Source organism: Triticum dicoccoides, chromosome 2A, assembly GCF_002162155.2.
Source record: "Triticum dicoccoides isolate Atlit2015 ecotype Zavitan chromosome 2A, WEW_v2.0, whole genome shotgun sequence".
NCBI classification, from domain to species: domain Eukaryota; kingdom Viridiplantae; phylum Streptophyta; class Magnoliopsida; order Poales; family Poaceae; genus Triticum; species Triticum dicoccoides.
The window spans coordinates 722,279,580-722,295,063 of NC_041382.1; the positions used below are offsets into that span (position 1 = coordinate 722,279,580).

At 49.1% G+C, this 15,484-nt stretch overlaps 2 protein-coding genes across 4 annotated transcripts; one reads left to right on the top strand and one right to left on the bottom strand.

Annotated features, from left to right (window-relative positions):
- Positions 1-6,389: 6,389 nt before the first annotated feature.
- LOC119356621 (ERI1 exoribonuclease 2-like) lies at positions 6,390-7,488 on the bottom strand. The gene has a single exon (XM_037623610.1). It carries the CDS (start codon positions 7,427-7,429, stop codon positions 6,611-6,613), a length of 819 nt encoding a protein of 272 aa, XP_037479507.1. The 5' UTR covers positions 7,430-7,488; the 3' UTR covers positions 6,390-6,610.
- Positions 7,483-10,062, top strand: LOC119356619 (anthocyanidin reductase ((2S)-flavan-3-ol-forming)-like). Of its 3 annotated transcripts, none has more exons than XM_037623606.1 (6): positions 7,483-8,171; positions 8,377-8,543; positions 8,927-9,127; positions 9,217-9,376; positions 9,512-9,728; positions 9,821-10,062. In XM_037623606.1, exons 1-6 carry the CDS (start codon positions 8,048-8,050, stop codon positions 9,966-9,968), a joined length of 1,017 nt encoding a protein of 338 aa, XP_037479503.1. In that variant the 5' UTR covers positions 7,483-8,047; the 3' UTR covers positions 9,969-10,062. The 3 variants fall into 3 exon arrangements, with proteins under 3 accessions (XP_037479503.1, XP_037479505.1, XP_037479506.1); XM_037623608.1 differs by having other exon boundaries at positions 8,035-8,171; positions 8,713-9,127; XM_037623609.1 differs by lacking the exon at positions 7,483-8,171 and having other exon boundaries at positions 8,403-8,543; positions 8,629-9,127.
- The last annotated feature ends 5,422 nt before the right edge of the window (positions 10,063-15,484 follow it).

Consider the following 15,484-nt stretch of genomic DNA (forward strand, 5'->3'; position numbering starts at 1 on the left):
GGTTTCTCCTTCCTCCTCTCCGATGCTCCGGTGAACTCCTCTCCGGCGACCTCCTCCTCCTCCTCTCCGGCGAACTCCTCCTCCTCCTCTCCGGCGATGTAGGCGAGCGCCTCTCCGATGACCTCCTCCTCCTCCTCTCCGGCGAACTCCTCTCCGGCAAAAGAACGTACAAGATCCAAAAACAAGAACAAAATTTGAAATAATATCGTGCCAAAAAACAAGCAAAAAAAGAGCAAAAAATGGGCAAAAAAATCATGATCCAGATCCAAATTCAAAATTCAAAAATAGCAATGGCGCACGGTGGGGGTTAGACGGTGTGCCACTACTATTTTCCTGCCTTCAAAATTCAAAAATACTAATGGCGCACCAGTGGCCTATACTAATGGCGCACCGTGGCCTATACTAATGGCGCACTAGTGGTGCGCCATTAGTATACCAGATACTAATGGCGCACCAGTGGTGCGCCATTAGTAAAAAATACTAGTGGCGTGATACTAATGGCGCACCAGTGATGCGCCATTAGTAGGCAAAACTGGTGCGCCATTAGTAGCCCTTTTCCTAGTAGTGCTACTCACTCACATTGATATCTATTGATGGGCATCTCCATAGCCCGTTGATATGCCTAATTGATGTGAGACTATCTTCTCCCTTTTTCTCTTCTCCACAACCACCATTCTATTCCACCTATAGTGTTATGTCCATGGCTCACGCTCATGTATTGCGTGAAGATTGAAAAAGTTTGAGAATATTAAAAGTATGAAACAATTGCTTGGCTTGTCATCGGGGTTGTGCATTCTTGATAACCCACAAGTATAGGGGATCACAACAGTTTTTGATAAGTAAGAGTGTCGAACCCAACGAGGAGCTAAAGGTAGAACAAATATTCTCTCAAGTTCTATCGACCACCGATACAACTCTACGCACGCTTGACGTTCGCTTTACCTAGAACAAGTATGAAACTAGAAGTACTTTGTAGGTGTTGTTGGATATGTTTGCACGATAATAAAGAGCAAGTAAATAAAAGGTAGGGGCTGTTGTAAGTAAAGAAGCAATAAAGTAAATATAGCGAGTGTGGAAAAGTGGTGGTAGGAGTTGCGAAATTGCCCCTTAAGCAATTAACTACTTTACTAGACCGATAGCAAGTATTATGTGGGAGAGGCCACTACTAGCATGTCATCCCTTACTTGGAATCCTATGCACTTATGACTGGAACTATTAGCAAGCATCCGCAACTACTAATGTTCATTAAGGTAAAACCCAACCATAGCATTAAGATGTATTGGTCCCCCTTCAATCCCGTATGCATCAATTTCTATGCTAGGTTGAAGCTTCTGTCACTCTTGCCCTCCAATACATAGTCCTATCAACATACAACTAACCCTATGGTGTGATCCATGCGCGCGCTCATATGATGGGCACCAAAGGACAATAACATAACCACAAGCACATTAAATCAATCATAGAAATTCATCAACCACCGATAGGACAACGAAAATCTACTCAAACATCTTAGGATGGCAACACATCATTGGATAATAATATGAAGCATAAAGCACCATGTTCAAGTAGAGGGTACAGCGGGTTGCGGGAGAGTGGACCGCTGTAGATAGAGGGGGGAAGGTGATGGAGATGTTGGTGAAGATGGCGGAGGTGTTGGTGAAGATCGTGGTGATGATGATGATGGCCACGACGGCGTTCCGGCGCCACCGGAGGAGAGGGGGAGAGGGGACCCCTTCTTCCTCTTCTTCCTTGACCTCCTCCCTAGATGGGAGAAGGGTTTCCCCTCTAGTCCTTGGCCTCCATGACATGGGAGGGGCGAGAGCCCCTCCGAGATTGGATCTATCTCTCTGTTTCTCTCTGGTTCTGCGTTCTGTTCTGGCTCTGTTTCACCGTTTCGTATATATATGGAGATCCGTAACTCCGATTGGCCTGAAACCTTCGCCGTGATTTTTTTTCGAATATTAGCTTTCTTGCGGCAAAATAAGAGCGTCAACCGCCTTACGGTGGGCTCACGAGGGTAGGTGGCGCGCCCTAGGGGGGTGCCACCCTGCCTCGTGACCACCTCGGGCACTGGTTTGCGTTGATTTTCCTTCCGAATTTTCCATATTTTCCATAAATAAGCTCCGTCCGTTTTTATCCCGTTTGGACTCCGTTTGACATGGATATTCTGTGAAACCAAAAACATGCAACAGACAGGGACTGGCACTGGGCACTGGATCAATATGTTAGTCCCAAAAATAATATAAAAAGTTTCCAAAAAGTATATGAAAGTTGAATAATATTGGCATGGAACAATCAAATATTATATATACGACGGAGAAGTATCATGCATGATTCGAATACTTTGTGTGGTGAAGATGGAGCATAGCCAGACTATATGATTTTGTAGGGATAACTTTCTTTGGCCATGTTATTTTGAAGAGACATAATTTCTTAGTTAGTATGCTTGAAGTATTATTATTTCTATGTCAATATTAAACTCTTGTCTTGAATCTTTCGGATCTGAATATTCATACCACAATTAAGAGAATTACATTGAAATTATGCCAAGTAGCATTCCACATCAAAAAATCCGTTTTTATCATTTACCTACTCAAGGACGGGCATGAATTAAGCTTGGGGATGCTTGATACGTCTCCAACGTATCTATAATTTTTTATTGTTCCATGCTATATCATATTCTGATTTGGACATTATTGGGCTTTATTATACACTTTTATATTATTTTGGGAGTAACCTATTAACCGGAGGCCTAGCCCAGAATTGCTGTTTTTGCCTATTTTAGGGTTTCGCAGAAAAAGAATATCAAACGGAGTCTAAACGGAATGAAACCTTCGGAACGTGATTTTCGGAACAAACATGATCCAGAGGACTTGGACCCTACGTCAAGACATCAACCAGGAGGCCACGAGGTAGGGGGCGCGCCTACCCCCCTGGGCGCGCCCTCCAACCTCATGGGCCCCATGTTGCTCCACCGACGTACTCCTTCCTCCTATATATACCTACGTACCCCCAAACTACCAGATACGGAGCCAAAACCCTAATTCCACCGCCGTAACTTTCTATATCCACGAGATCCCATCTTGGGGCCTGTTCCGGAGCTCCGCCGGAGGGGGCATGATCACGGAGGGCTTCTACATCAACACCATAGACCTTCCGATGAAGTGTGAGTAGTTTACCTCAGTCCTACAGGTCCATAGTTATTAGCTAGATGGCTTCTTCTCTCTTTTTGGATCTCAATACAAACTTCTCCCCCTCTCTTGTGGAGATCTATTTGATGTAATCTTCTTTTGTGGTGTGTTTGTTGAGACCGATGAATTGTGGGTTTATGATCAAGTTTATCTATGAACAATATTTGAATCTTCTCTGAATTCTTTTATGTATGATTGGTTATCTTGGCAAGTCTCTTCGAATTATCAGTTTGGTTTGGCCTACTAGATTGATCTTTATTGCAATGGTAGAAGTGCTTAGCTTTGGGTTCAATCTTGCGGTGCCTTTCCCAGTGACAGTAGGGGCAGCGAGGCACGTATTGTATTATTGCCATCGAGGATAACAAGATGGGATTTATTTCATATTACATGAGTTTATCCCTCTACATCATGTCATCTTGCTTAAAGCGTTACTCTGTTCTCTTAAACTTAATACTCTAGATGCATGCTGGATAGCGGTCGATGTGTGGAGTAATAGTAGTAGATGCAGGCAGGAGTCGGTCTACTTGTCTCGGACGTGATCCCTATATACATGATCATACCCAGATATTCTCATAACTATGCTCAATTCTGTCAATTTCTCAATAGTAATTTGTTTACCCGCCATGAATACTTATGATCTCGAGAGAGGCCACTAGTGAAACCTATGGCCCCTGGGTCTATCTTCCATCATATTAATCTTCCAATACTTAGTTATTTTTATTGCCTTTTATTTTAATTTGCATCTTTATCATAAAAATACCAAAAATATTATCTTATCATATCTATCAGATCTCACTCTCGTAAGTGACCGTGTAGGGATTGACAACCCCTTATCGCGTGGGTTGCGAGGATTTATTTGTTTGTGTAGGGACGAGGGACTCGTGCATGGTCTCCTACTGGATTGATACCTTGGTTCTCAAAAACTTACGGAAATACTTACGCTACTTTGCTGCACCACCCTTTCCTCTTCAAGGGAAAACCAACGCAAGTGCTCAAGAGGTAGCAGTGAGCCGCATGGGGATGCCGGATCGAAATTCGGAGGCCGCCGCCCAGTTGGTGTCGCGTGGCTCGGTGATGTAGAACCACCCCGATTGCCACCCCTTTACAGTCTCCACATAGGAGCCTTCGAGCCAGGTGACGTTGGGCATTTTTCCCACCATGGCGCCTCTGCACTCCGCTTGCTGGCCGACCACCACCTTCGGTTTAACATTGAAGGTCTTCAGCCACAGGCCGAAGTGGGGCTTGATGCGGACGAAGGCCTCGCACATGACGATAAACGCCAAGATGTTGAGGATGAAATTGGGGGCCAGATCATGGAAGTCCAGCCCGTAGTAGAACATGAGCCCGCGAACAAATGGGTGGAGGGGAAATCCCAGCCCGCAGACGAAATGGGTAAGGAATACAACCCTTTCGTGGGGCTCGGGGGTAGGAACGATCTGCCTCGCGCCTGGGAACCGGTGCGCAATATCTGCCGCCAGGTATCCGGCTTCCCGGAGCTTCGAGATGTTCTCCTCCGTAACGGAGGAGGCCATCCACTTGCCTCCCGCTCCGGACATGTTCGGAGTGTTTTTGCGGAGATGATGCGAACTTGGGCGCTGGAGCTCGAGTGCGCGAGAATGGATGGGCAGGGAAGAAGAAGGCATGGGTAAAAAAGAGGAGTCCTAATCCCTTTATAAGGGCGGTTGAAACTGCGGGCCTCCCCACTTTCCTGGTAAAACTCACTTATTCCCCAAGCGTCGTGATTGATGGCGCGGTTGGGTTACCCACACCCATATTGATGAGGATCCCGGGATAAGGGGACACGATCTCTGCTTCGACAAGACGTGCCAAGTAAACCGCCTCGCAATATGTTCAGTAGCTTGTTGAGAAAAGTGGTTCGAATAATAACCGGAGCCATGGCGTGATGTCATGTTATGAAAAGTTGTTAGTAGATTAAATTTGTGAAAATATTATACTCTCTACGGTGGTATGTGGAATTTGTTTTGCAGAGCCGAACACTGTCCTTGTGTTCAAAATCTTTTATGGAGTATTCGGAGGAGGAACCCGCCTTGCAATGCCGAAGACAATCTGCACGCCGGACTCGTCGTCATTGAAGCCTGGTTCAGGGGCTACTGAGGGAGTCCTAGATTAGGGGGTCCTCGGACAGCCGGACTATATATTTTGGCCGGACTGTTGGACTATGAAGATACAAGATTGAAGACTTCGTCCCGTGTCCGGATGGGACTCTCCTTTGCGTGGAAGGCAAGCTTGACGATTCGGATATGTAGATCTCCTCCCTTATAACCGACTATGTGTAACCCTAGCCCCTCCGGTGTCTATATAAACCGGAGGGTTTTAGTCCGTAGGACAACAACAATCATATCATAGGCAAGCTTCTAGGGTTTAGCCTCTCCGATCTCATGGTAGATCAACTCTTGTAATACTCATATCATCAAGATCAATCAAGTAGTAAGTAGGGTATTACCTCCATCGAGAGGGCCCGAACTTGGGTAAACATTGTGTCTCCCGCCTTCTGTTACCATCCGCCTTAGACGCACAGTTCGGAACCCCCTACCCGAGATCCGCCGGTTTTGATTCCCTGCTTAAGACCAAGATTTAGCCCTTTGCTGAGTTTCAGAACTCATTGTAGGGAGACCAACCATCAGCTGGTTAATGACATGTGCCATGCGGGTATGCCTGCCACATTTATGTCGAGTTTATCCCCGCGGACGCTAGGCATACACTTACTCCTTGATTTCTGTATAAAAAACGAAAAAACAAAAAGAAATTGTCGAGTTGTTTTTCACATGTACTTGACATACATGTGACCCGTCGAATTCGGTAAAAAAGACAAGTACACGTATTGCCGAGTTTCCATTAGCGGAAAGCCGGCAAACATAGTCCACCATCACACCTTTGTCGCCTGCTCATCCATGGGGCCCATCTGCCAGTGTTTGCTGTTTTTAACCGGAGGAACTCGGTGAACTTGAGGTACTTCCGAGTTTCTTACTTTCATCGAGTCCTTTTTGCTGGTACTTGACGAGACGTCAAGTTTCCCAAGTTTCTTCTCACTGACGAGTGCAAGTTTGCATGAAACCATGCAAAAGTTTGCCGAGCTCCCGATGAAATGAACTTGGCAAAATATCAAAACTCGGCCCTAAACTAGATTGTAGTAGTGGAACATGCAATTTTCTACCATAGTTTCGAAAATGAATCATTTCAAGCAAAACAGAGTATACTCAAACATGTATAGAATTTGAAGTTCATGACATAATCAAATACACCACGCAATAGGATTTGAGTTGTTAAGAAAACCAAGCTCAAAAGAGTGTTGTCAACACAGACAAGAGAAATCAAAGAGGTGGAGTGATACTCGCACATGTACGTATAATTTATAGGGTATTAATTCCCCAAATCCAAACTCATGGATTGGCTAGCAATTAATCTGCCCACGTGAAGTAGGAGCAGTGTGCTCCCATGGACGGCGTCCAGTTACCGCAACCGTAGAAGCCCCTCCCCTGCATCGGCCCCGGCACCGCCACCACGCCACCTCTGCCCGCCACCCCGCAATAGCAGTAGCACGCCGCGGCGGCGCCACCGTATGGAGTTACAGTTACCTGAGGCGACGGGGCCCGCAGCGAGGTCGTGATGCTGAGCTGCACGCCGCGCCGCATCAGCTCCACGAGAAGCCGCGCCGTGTTACGAGCGTCGTCGAGGCCGCAGTGCGCGCGGCCCTCCCACTCTAGCCCCGCCGCCTCGACGGCCGACCGCAGAGCAGCCCACCGGCCGCCGCCCATCGCCGCGGCGAAGGGGATCTTGAGGTTGATCCAGTGGTTGAAGCAGGGAGGCTTGGCGAGGTCTTTGAAGCGGCACTCGGACTCCAGCATGGTGCGGAGATCCCAGTCCCCCCACGTGACGACGGCGAAGCAGCCGCCGCTCCTGGCCCACGCCGAGGCCCGCAGCCACGCGGCGTGCAGGCGGAGCGCCTCGGCCAGCGGCACGCCGCCGTCGACGTCCGCCTGCCGGATGCCGGTGAGGTCCCTGCAAAAGTCGGTCAGCGCGGGGTGGTACTGCGGGCGCACGTAGGTGCGGAACTCGGCGGGGTCGAGGTCGCCGGTGGCGCCGTCGACGAGCACGGAGGGGAACTCGATGATCTCCTGCGGGTAGATCCGCGCGCCTTTCTCGCACGTCGCCTCGAAGTCTAGGACCACGAAGTAGTCAAACGCCTGCGGCTGGGGCTGCCGCGCCGCTCTGATCATGCTGCTGCCCGCCGCCTCCGGGGACGGGGACGGGGACGGCACGCCGGAGCTGCTGGAGGTGAACATGGACATGATCCTCTGCGATGGGAAAGCGCGTGGTCAACGTCAAGAGGATGTACTACTCAGGAAGCGAGCGAAGCAGCGGGTCAAGTTTACGCTAGGCAAGATAAGTAATGGGCTAATAAAACATCATTCTCTACTGATTTATTTGAATAATTAACCGAACAACAACTGAGCAAACCACCTTTTTAGGGAGCAAACCACCTTTATCATAGAGAAGTAGACACCTCACAACCGAGACAAGTTGCATTGAACGATAGCTCAGATCTGCAAATAAAATATATTATCGTTCGTTTATTATTCCCTCCGTTCCTAAATACAAGTTGTTTTAGAGATTTCAACACGAACAAAATGTATATAGGCATATTATAGAGTATAGATTCATTTATTTTGCTTCGTATGTAGTAGTTCATATTGACTTATATTTAGGAACCAAGTGAGTACTATGCAGCACCTATCACTTTCAGTGTGCCAAACTGCCAACAACCAACCATACGAGAGGAACGACCTCACAACCGTGTGAAGCGAGGTGAGCTAGGGGATCATCACTGCCCAGCGATGTCGGCCGGTGAGATGCGGAAGACGGCGTGCGTCACCGGAGGGAGTGGCTACATAGCTTCAGCGCTCGTCGAGACGCTGCTGGAGAAGGGGTACGCCGTCAAGACGACGGTCAGAGACCCCGGTTGGCTTCTTGTTTCCTCATTTCTAGTTCTTTCTTGTATGTACTTCAGAAATTTTTTCTCTTCAGAGTTCGATGCAGGTTCTTCCTCGTTTAGTCTATCCGTCACGATTTGCTTGGTAGAGTCAGGCAGGAAAGCTTGCCAAGCCTTTGAAAACATATTTAGCTTTGATCTCAGTTCTAAGATGATTCTGTAATCTGTAAGCAGAGGACACGGAGAAGAATTCCCACCTCAAGGACTTGCAAGCGCTTGGTCCCTTGGAGATCATCCGTGCCCGGTTGGACGAAGAAGGCAGCTATGACGAGGCAGTTTCCGGGTGCGACTACGCCTTCCTCGTCGCTGCCCCGACGGACTTCGGGTCAGCAGACCCTGAGGTAAACAGCTGCCTTCCGGCACCACCGCAAGAGCAAGCTTCATTTTCATTTGCATGACTGTTCTTCCGGCATCTGAACTCTGAAGATGATGGAGTTGTTGGGAATTGGAAAACAATTCAACATTTAAGTTGTCAGCGCCATCACTCGCTCCCTGACAAATTATTCTCAGCCATAGAAGACTTGGGATCATGTCGGCACTCGGCATTTCAGCATTTGGCAGGGGAAATTCTCAACCATGTCTAATCCCCTCATCGGGGAATTTGACAGGATTGAAGGATGTTTCGACTTGCAAGGGATTTAATCCCCTCAATCCATTCAATCCCCACCAAATCGAACAAGCCCGCGGGGTTAACTTAATTACCACGCTTGGTGTTTGGCTGCAGAGGGATATGATCGAAGCCGCCGTCCAAGGAACCTTGAACGTGATGAGGTCGTGCGTGAGAGCCGGAACGGTGAAGCGGGTGATCCTCACGTCGTCGGACTCTGCGGTCTCCATGAGGCCGCTGCCGGACGACGTTCATGTGCTCGACGAGAGCTCCTGGTCTGACGTTGAGTACCTCAGGGCCAACAAACCAGAAACATGGGTACGTAAATCAATCTTTGTGTTCAGTATATCTCAGGCCCAGGCATTTCCTGAACGTTGGTATTGGTTCGGTGTATATTTGCATCGCAGGCATACGCAGTGTCGAAGGTGCTTGCTGAGAAGGCGGCGAGCAAATTCGCGGAGGAGAACGGCATCAGCCTTGTCACCATGTTGCCGGTGTTCATCTTGGGCGCGGCGCCGGTCTCCAAGCCCACATCCAGCGTCCCCGTCACCCTCTCCCTGTTGACCGGTGAGAGAGGCTAGCATTTCTCCATGTTCTTTTCATTTTATTTTAAAGCAAGCAAGCCTTGATTTATGTCCGTGTTCTTCTGACCCGTGTTGTCATACGCATGGTGTGTGTGTGCCTGTCCTACGCCAATTTCAGGCGACGAGGCACAGATGGATATCATGATGGGCATGCAGTCGACCACGGACTGCGTGCCCATAAGCCACATCGACGACCTCTGCCATGCTGAGGTGTTCATCGCCGAGAATGAGCCCTCCTCGGGAAGATACCTATGCTGCAGTCACAACACCACCGTCTTGCAACTAGCTCGTCTCATGGCGGAGAAGTACCCACAATACAATATGAAACTTGGACGGTATGCTAATCATCTGGCTGAAGAACTACCTGATAATACACGTGCATGTTTTTCTTTGTAGGTTTAACAACATCCAGGTATGCCTTTTGCAGATTTGATGGGTCCCTAGAGAAGCCGAGAGTGTGTGTGTCGTCTGAGAAGCTCATTGGGGAAGGGTTTGTGTTCAAGTACGATGATCTGGGTGAGATTTTTGACGACCTTGTCGAGTATGGCAGGATAACGGGGATTTTACCATATTGATATGTACGTCATATGTTGATCAATATTTGATAAGAACAAAATAATCTCTTCCTAATAATAAAGCACGGATTGCGTCGTGGCGTTTTTACATAAAGGTCCCTGTGCTTTTTGTGAATTAACCCGCCGTCCACACTTTAATGAGAAATTTGTGATTGGGCCGTCGATCCCGCACGCACACGGGACAGGATCTCAACGAGCGGACGTGCTCTCTCGACAGCGTCGTTTCCTGACAGAGGAACAGGAGGAGGAGGCGGGCCATGCGCGGGAGGGAGCTCGGGAGGAGAGGAAAGGAACAGGGAGCGGCGGCGCTGGTGCTCCTCCAGCGAGGGGCGAGCTGGGGGCGGGGGGAGGAGACCAAAGGAAGGCACAGTGGGTGGGGCTGGGTGGGGCGCGGAGGCGCCAGGTGCTGCTCCGGCGAGGCGAACTTGGCGGCGGGGTTGGGCGCTCAGGTTCAGGCGCATGCGAGCTTCCCTGCAATGTTGTTGTGGCTGGTGCTAGAGGAGGATCGGGATTAGTACAGATTAGGATACTTTCCTTGATTTATTTTGGTCTCATTAGTAATGCAGTGGCATTAGGATTTGTGGTGCAGGAGCTTCAAAACAACAAGGCATTAGGATTCACGACAACGCATTCATCTATTATAATTTTCTCCGCTAATCTGAAATTATTTGGCCTCAAAATTCCAATCCCTTTGAGAGAGCCATAATATTTATGACTATGGTCTATGGCTGTTGACAAATTTGATTGCAGTGGGGACTGGCAAAGTAAGTGCACCGTTGATGTTGGATTCAAGGCAACACGAAACTTCAGTCACAAGAACGTGATCGGGCAGAGAGCTTCCTGCAACATTAGATACGAGAAAGTTTGGTGTTAACCAATGCCGCCCCCACTTTCCCCACCCCTCCACCGGCCCATGACCAACACATCATGAATAGTTCGCGAATGGTTTGCTGCAGACTATTTACATATGAGTTTCTCTTTTTTGCTTCTCGATGTATGTTTCAAATTTTGATCTGAATTTTTAGGGGTTATCTTGATATGTGCTGTGAACATGCATGATTTTTTTTCAGATTTTGTCGCAATGTTTAAATTTGAATTCCGGCCGCAAGGCACACGGTGACATGCAAACGTGCATGTCACCTGATCTCCATCCCCCTCCACCATCCTCGGCTACCTCGCTTCTTGCTGACGTGCGATCACTTTATCCCAATCCTATCGGAGAAGAGTGTGGCACACTGGGCGGGCAAAGGACTATCGTGCAACCAATTTCTGTTTCATGCCGCGGACGCTTGGAACTTATGAATTTATTATGTTCAATGCTCTCGAGTAAATAACCTTACTGATACAAGTTAAAAAGTTGCCATTTTGATAGTAGTTTGTGTGAATTCGACAACAAATGGTTGATCTTTTTACAAAATGCAGAAATGGTACCATTTTCCCCACATTCTCTGAATTTGACAAAGGTATGACCTTACGGGTTACATTTTGTAGAGATTTTGAAAACTGCTAGAAGGATTGGTTAAACTGTAGATGAGATGCGCTTTGAAGTTTATGGTTTTCATAGTAGTCGGTGAACAAATAGCATTACCACGGTTATGCATGGAGCGTCCATTCCTATGGAAGTCGCGCCCAGGAGGGCGTCGATGTTCGTTAGCCACCTCGCGTCAAATTAAACTCATCATCTTGGGATTGACCATATTTGGATTAATTGCGATTAGATGGATAATGTGCTCATCGTCGGCGAGGACCGGAAGAAGGATAAGCGGCAAGTGGACATCGTGTTGAAATAGATGGCGTGGAATGTCACGTTGGGGGAGGGGGTCTTCAGCCATGCTGATTGGTTTGTGATATTTCTTTCTTCCGTTGCAACGCACGGGCATGTTTGCTAGTGTCATCTCAAATAAGCAAAAAACGCCACAACGGGTTCATTTACTTCTCAACCTTTTCTCTCATGTTGAGAGTTACTCCATGTCCCCGGCCCCGACATGAGTAGGCATAGGAAGGGGGCTCGGATCGACCTTACAAATAGTAAAGTTAGGTTTGTTGTTGTCCTAGTGGCGTCTAACCTCATTGCCATTAGAGCGCTTCTCACCAAACCAGGTGAGTGGTATCTAATAACCATCTTTTCCTCCTCCTCGTGCCTTCTACGGTGGACATAGCTGATGTTGGTGGATCTCCTCACGGCAGGCGCAGCCGCTCACTTGCACCGGTGGGATTGGCACCCAATACGCGGAGAGATGCCAATTGTTGGGGAGGTGGGCATCGCTTCACGGGAGTGGCGTCGTCATCTCCTAATAGTGTCGGCATATGTCGACGCCGACGTAGGGCCGTCTGCGCTGCGAGGCCGCCGGCGGCGAGATGGCAAACGCGAGCCGTGGGTGGCACGGACCTGGTGGAGCGGCGGCGAGATGGCAAACGCGAGCCGTGGGTGGCACGGACCTGGTGGAGCGGCGGCGACTGGTAGACCTAGCCTCATGGTCGTGCTTCCCCTTACTGATCCAACGCCACCCCATGGCCGCCAACGAGAAGGGGGGGTTGTGAGAGGAATGCTTGGGCGGCTAGGGTTTGCTCGCTCGTGTCGGGGCTTGAGGAGGCAGCCGAGCTTTTAAGTGGAACCTGTGGACTGGCTGGTCCATGACTTCCACATTAAGAAGGACGACGACGGGGCAGCTGGATGACTGACAGCTGGGGCCTGCCGCGCGTGCGCAGTTAATTTGAGCGGTGGAGGTAGGTGGACGGCTACCTAGCCCCCCCCCTAGACTTCGGGATTGCTATCTTCGGCCTCAGGTCATTGTCAACTACTTAATAACAACCACTTTCTGGCTGAACTCTGCAATGTATTTTTTTTCTCGAATATGCACGAGCGTGCATATTATATATTAAAGAAGAAAGGCAAAGATTGCCTCCACCATAGTTTACAAGAGTTCCGTTACAATTATCCTTCCCTACGCGCCCACCTTTCTAAACTACCAAAGAAGGGTTCAATGTCCCCTTTGAACTTGCCAGCTAACGACCATATCTTCCCTTCGGGTTTGACCCGAGCTATGAGCACATCCACCGAAGGGGATGCTCCGTCGAACACAATAGCATTACGATGCTTCCACAATTCCCAAATAGTGAGAATGAAAATAGTATGTAGATCCTTGCGCCGCAGGTTGTTCAAACCTTGCTTGTCCCGAAGCCAATCGCCAAGCGTGTCATGATCCGTCGGTGTCCAGTCCAACTTCCCCAATGCCTCGCAAATCACAACCCATATGGAACGAGCGAACACACATGTTAGGAGCACGTGATTGATTGTTTCCTCCTCCTGGTCACACAAAGGGCATGCATCCTGATGCGGTAGCCCTCTTCTTGCAAGTCTGTCCGATGTCCAGCACCGATCTCTCAACGCTAGCCAAGTGAAGAACTTGCAATTAGAGGGCGCCCGGGATGACCATGTTAGCTCCGCCAAGGGTGCTACCTCCCGACCACAAAACCTAGCCGCATAGGCCGACCTCACTGAGTATCGTCCGTTTGTCTCCCAGGACCACGTGACCTTATCAGGCACATCCACCTCCGGCTCCCACATGCACACACAGAGCCATGGGGATAGGAATTCCCTCAAGGCCTGGTCACCTAGCTCCGGGCCAACATCCAGAGCCCAAGAACCATCCTCAATGGCCAGTGGCACATGCTTCGTCAATCTGACTCGTCGAGGAATCATGCCATATATGGTTGGTGCGATCTCTTGCACCCTCATCCCATGGATCCAACGATCTTCCCAAAAAGGGTGTTGAGCCCACAATGTGCCTCACTCCTGGTGGCCGCCTGGAACAGAAGTTATGCCTCCGTTGGCACTTTGATTTTGAATTCGCTCCAAGGTCTGCTCGAGTCCACCCTTTGAAGCTATGGCCACCTAGCTTGCATATGGCCACATTCAGCCATTTGAGGTTCGGTATTCCCAGACCTCCAGCCCATTTTGGTGCACAAACTGTATCCCAGGCAACAACGCAATTGCCACCATTCGCATTAGCTCGCTTGCACCAGAGGAAACCTCGGCACACTATGTTCATCGCAACAATAGTTTTCATTGGAAGATCCAAGGCCATCATTGCATGGATGGGCATGGCACAAAGAACCGATTGGACCAAGGTCAACCGTCCACTCTTCGGCATCAAAGCCGCCTTCCACTTAGGGAGACAATTCACCATTTGATCCACCAAGTATTGTAGCTGCGCCGGAGTTGGCTTCCGTAATGTCAACAGGAGGCCTAGGTATTTGATAGGGAAATACCCTCTCGGGTATCCTAACACGCTGCTTGCCATAGTGATTTCCTGATCCGAGCACCTTATCGGAAGGGCCGCAGATTTCGCCATGTTTATCCGCAAACCAGAAGCCTCCCCAAAAACCTCAAAAATACGCTTCGCAGCCTCGAGCTCTCCTGGCTTTGGTTTGATGAAGACCACCACATCTGTAACGCCCTCGATGCGGCTATAGCTCCCACGTGTCGAGGCACGACTTAGAGGCATAACCGCATTGAAAGCAATGTCGCAAGTCAGGCAATCATTACAACATCCCATGTAATATATAATAAAAGGGGGAGACAACATAGTTGGCTTACACTCGCCACGTCACATCAGAGTACATAAATAACATCCATCAAACAAACACCCATGGCCCGACTACGGCGCCAAAATAGAAAAGAACCCAACATGCGACAAGGTCCTGAATCGATAACCCCAACTAGGCACCACTACTGATCATCCGGAAAGGACACGTAGTATCGCTGAGAGTCCTCGTCGAACTCCCACTTGAGCTCGTAATCGTCAACTGGAGCAGAAACACCTAGACCTGCATCTGGAGTTGTAGTATCTGTGAGCCACAGGGACTCAGCAATCTCACACCCACGCGATCAAGACTATTTAAGCTCATAGGAATGGATAAGGCAAAATATATGTGGAGCTGCAGCAAGCAACTAGCATATGTGGTGGCTAACTTATACGCAAAAGAGAGCGAGAAGAGAAGGCGAAGCACGAGCGAGAAGCTAAAGGAACATCCTGCGCAAGCATAACTCCAACACCGTGTCCACTTCCCGGACTCCGCCGAGAAGGGGCCATCACGGTAACACACACGGTTGATTCATTTTAATTAAGTTTAGTTCAAGTAATCTACAACCGGACATTAACAAATTCCCATCTGCCCATAACCGCGGGCACGGCTTTCGAAAGTTCAATCCCTGCAGGGGAGTCCCAACTTAGCCCATGACAAGCTCTCACGGTCAACGAAGGAATAGACCTCCTCCCAAGATGTTCCGATCAGACTCGGTATCTCGGTAACTCAAGACACTTCGACAGGTTAAAACAAGACCAGCAACACCGCCCGAATGTGCCGAAAAATCCCGATAGGAGCTGCACATATCTCTTTCTCAGGGCACACTCAGATTGTCTTAGGTACGGGTAGGCCAGCCCAGAGTTGCCCCTGGTAGCCACCGGTAGTTGACAGGTGGACCAACACTCAGAGGAGCACTAGCCCGGGGG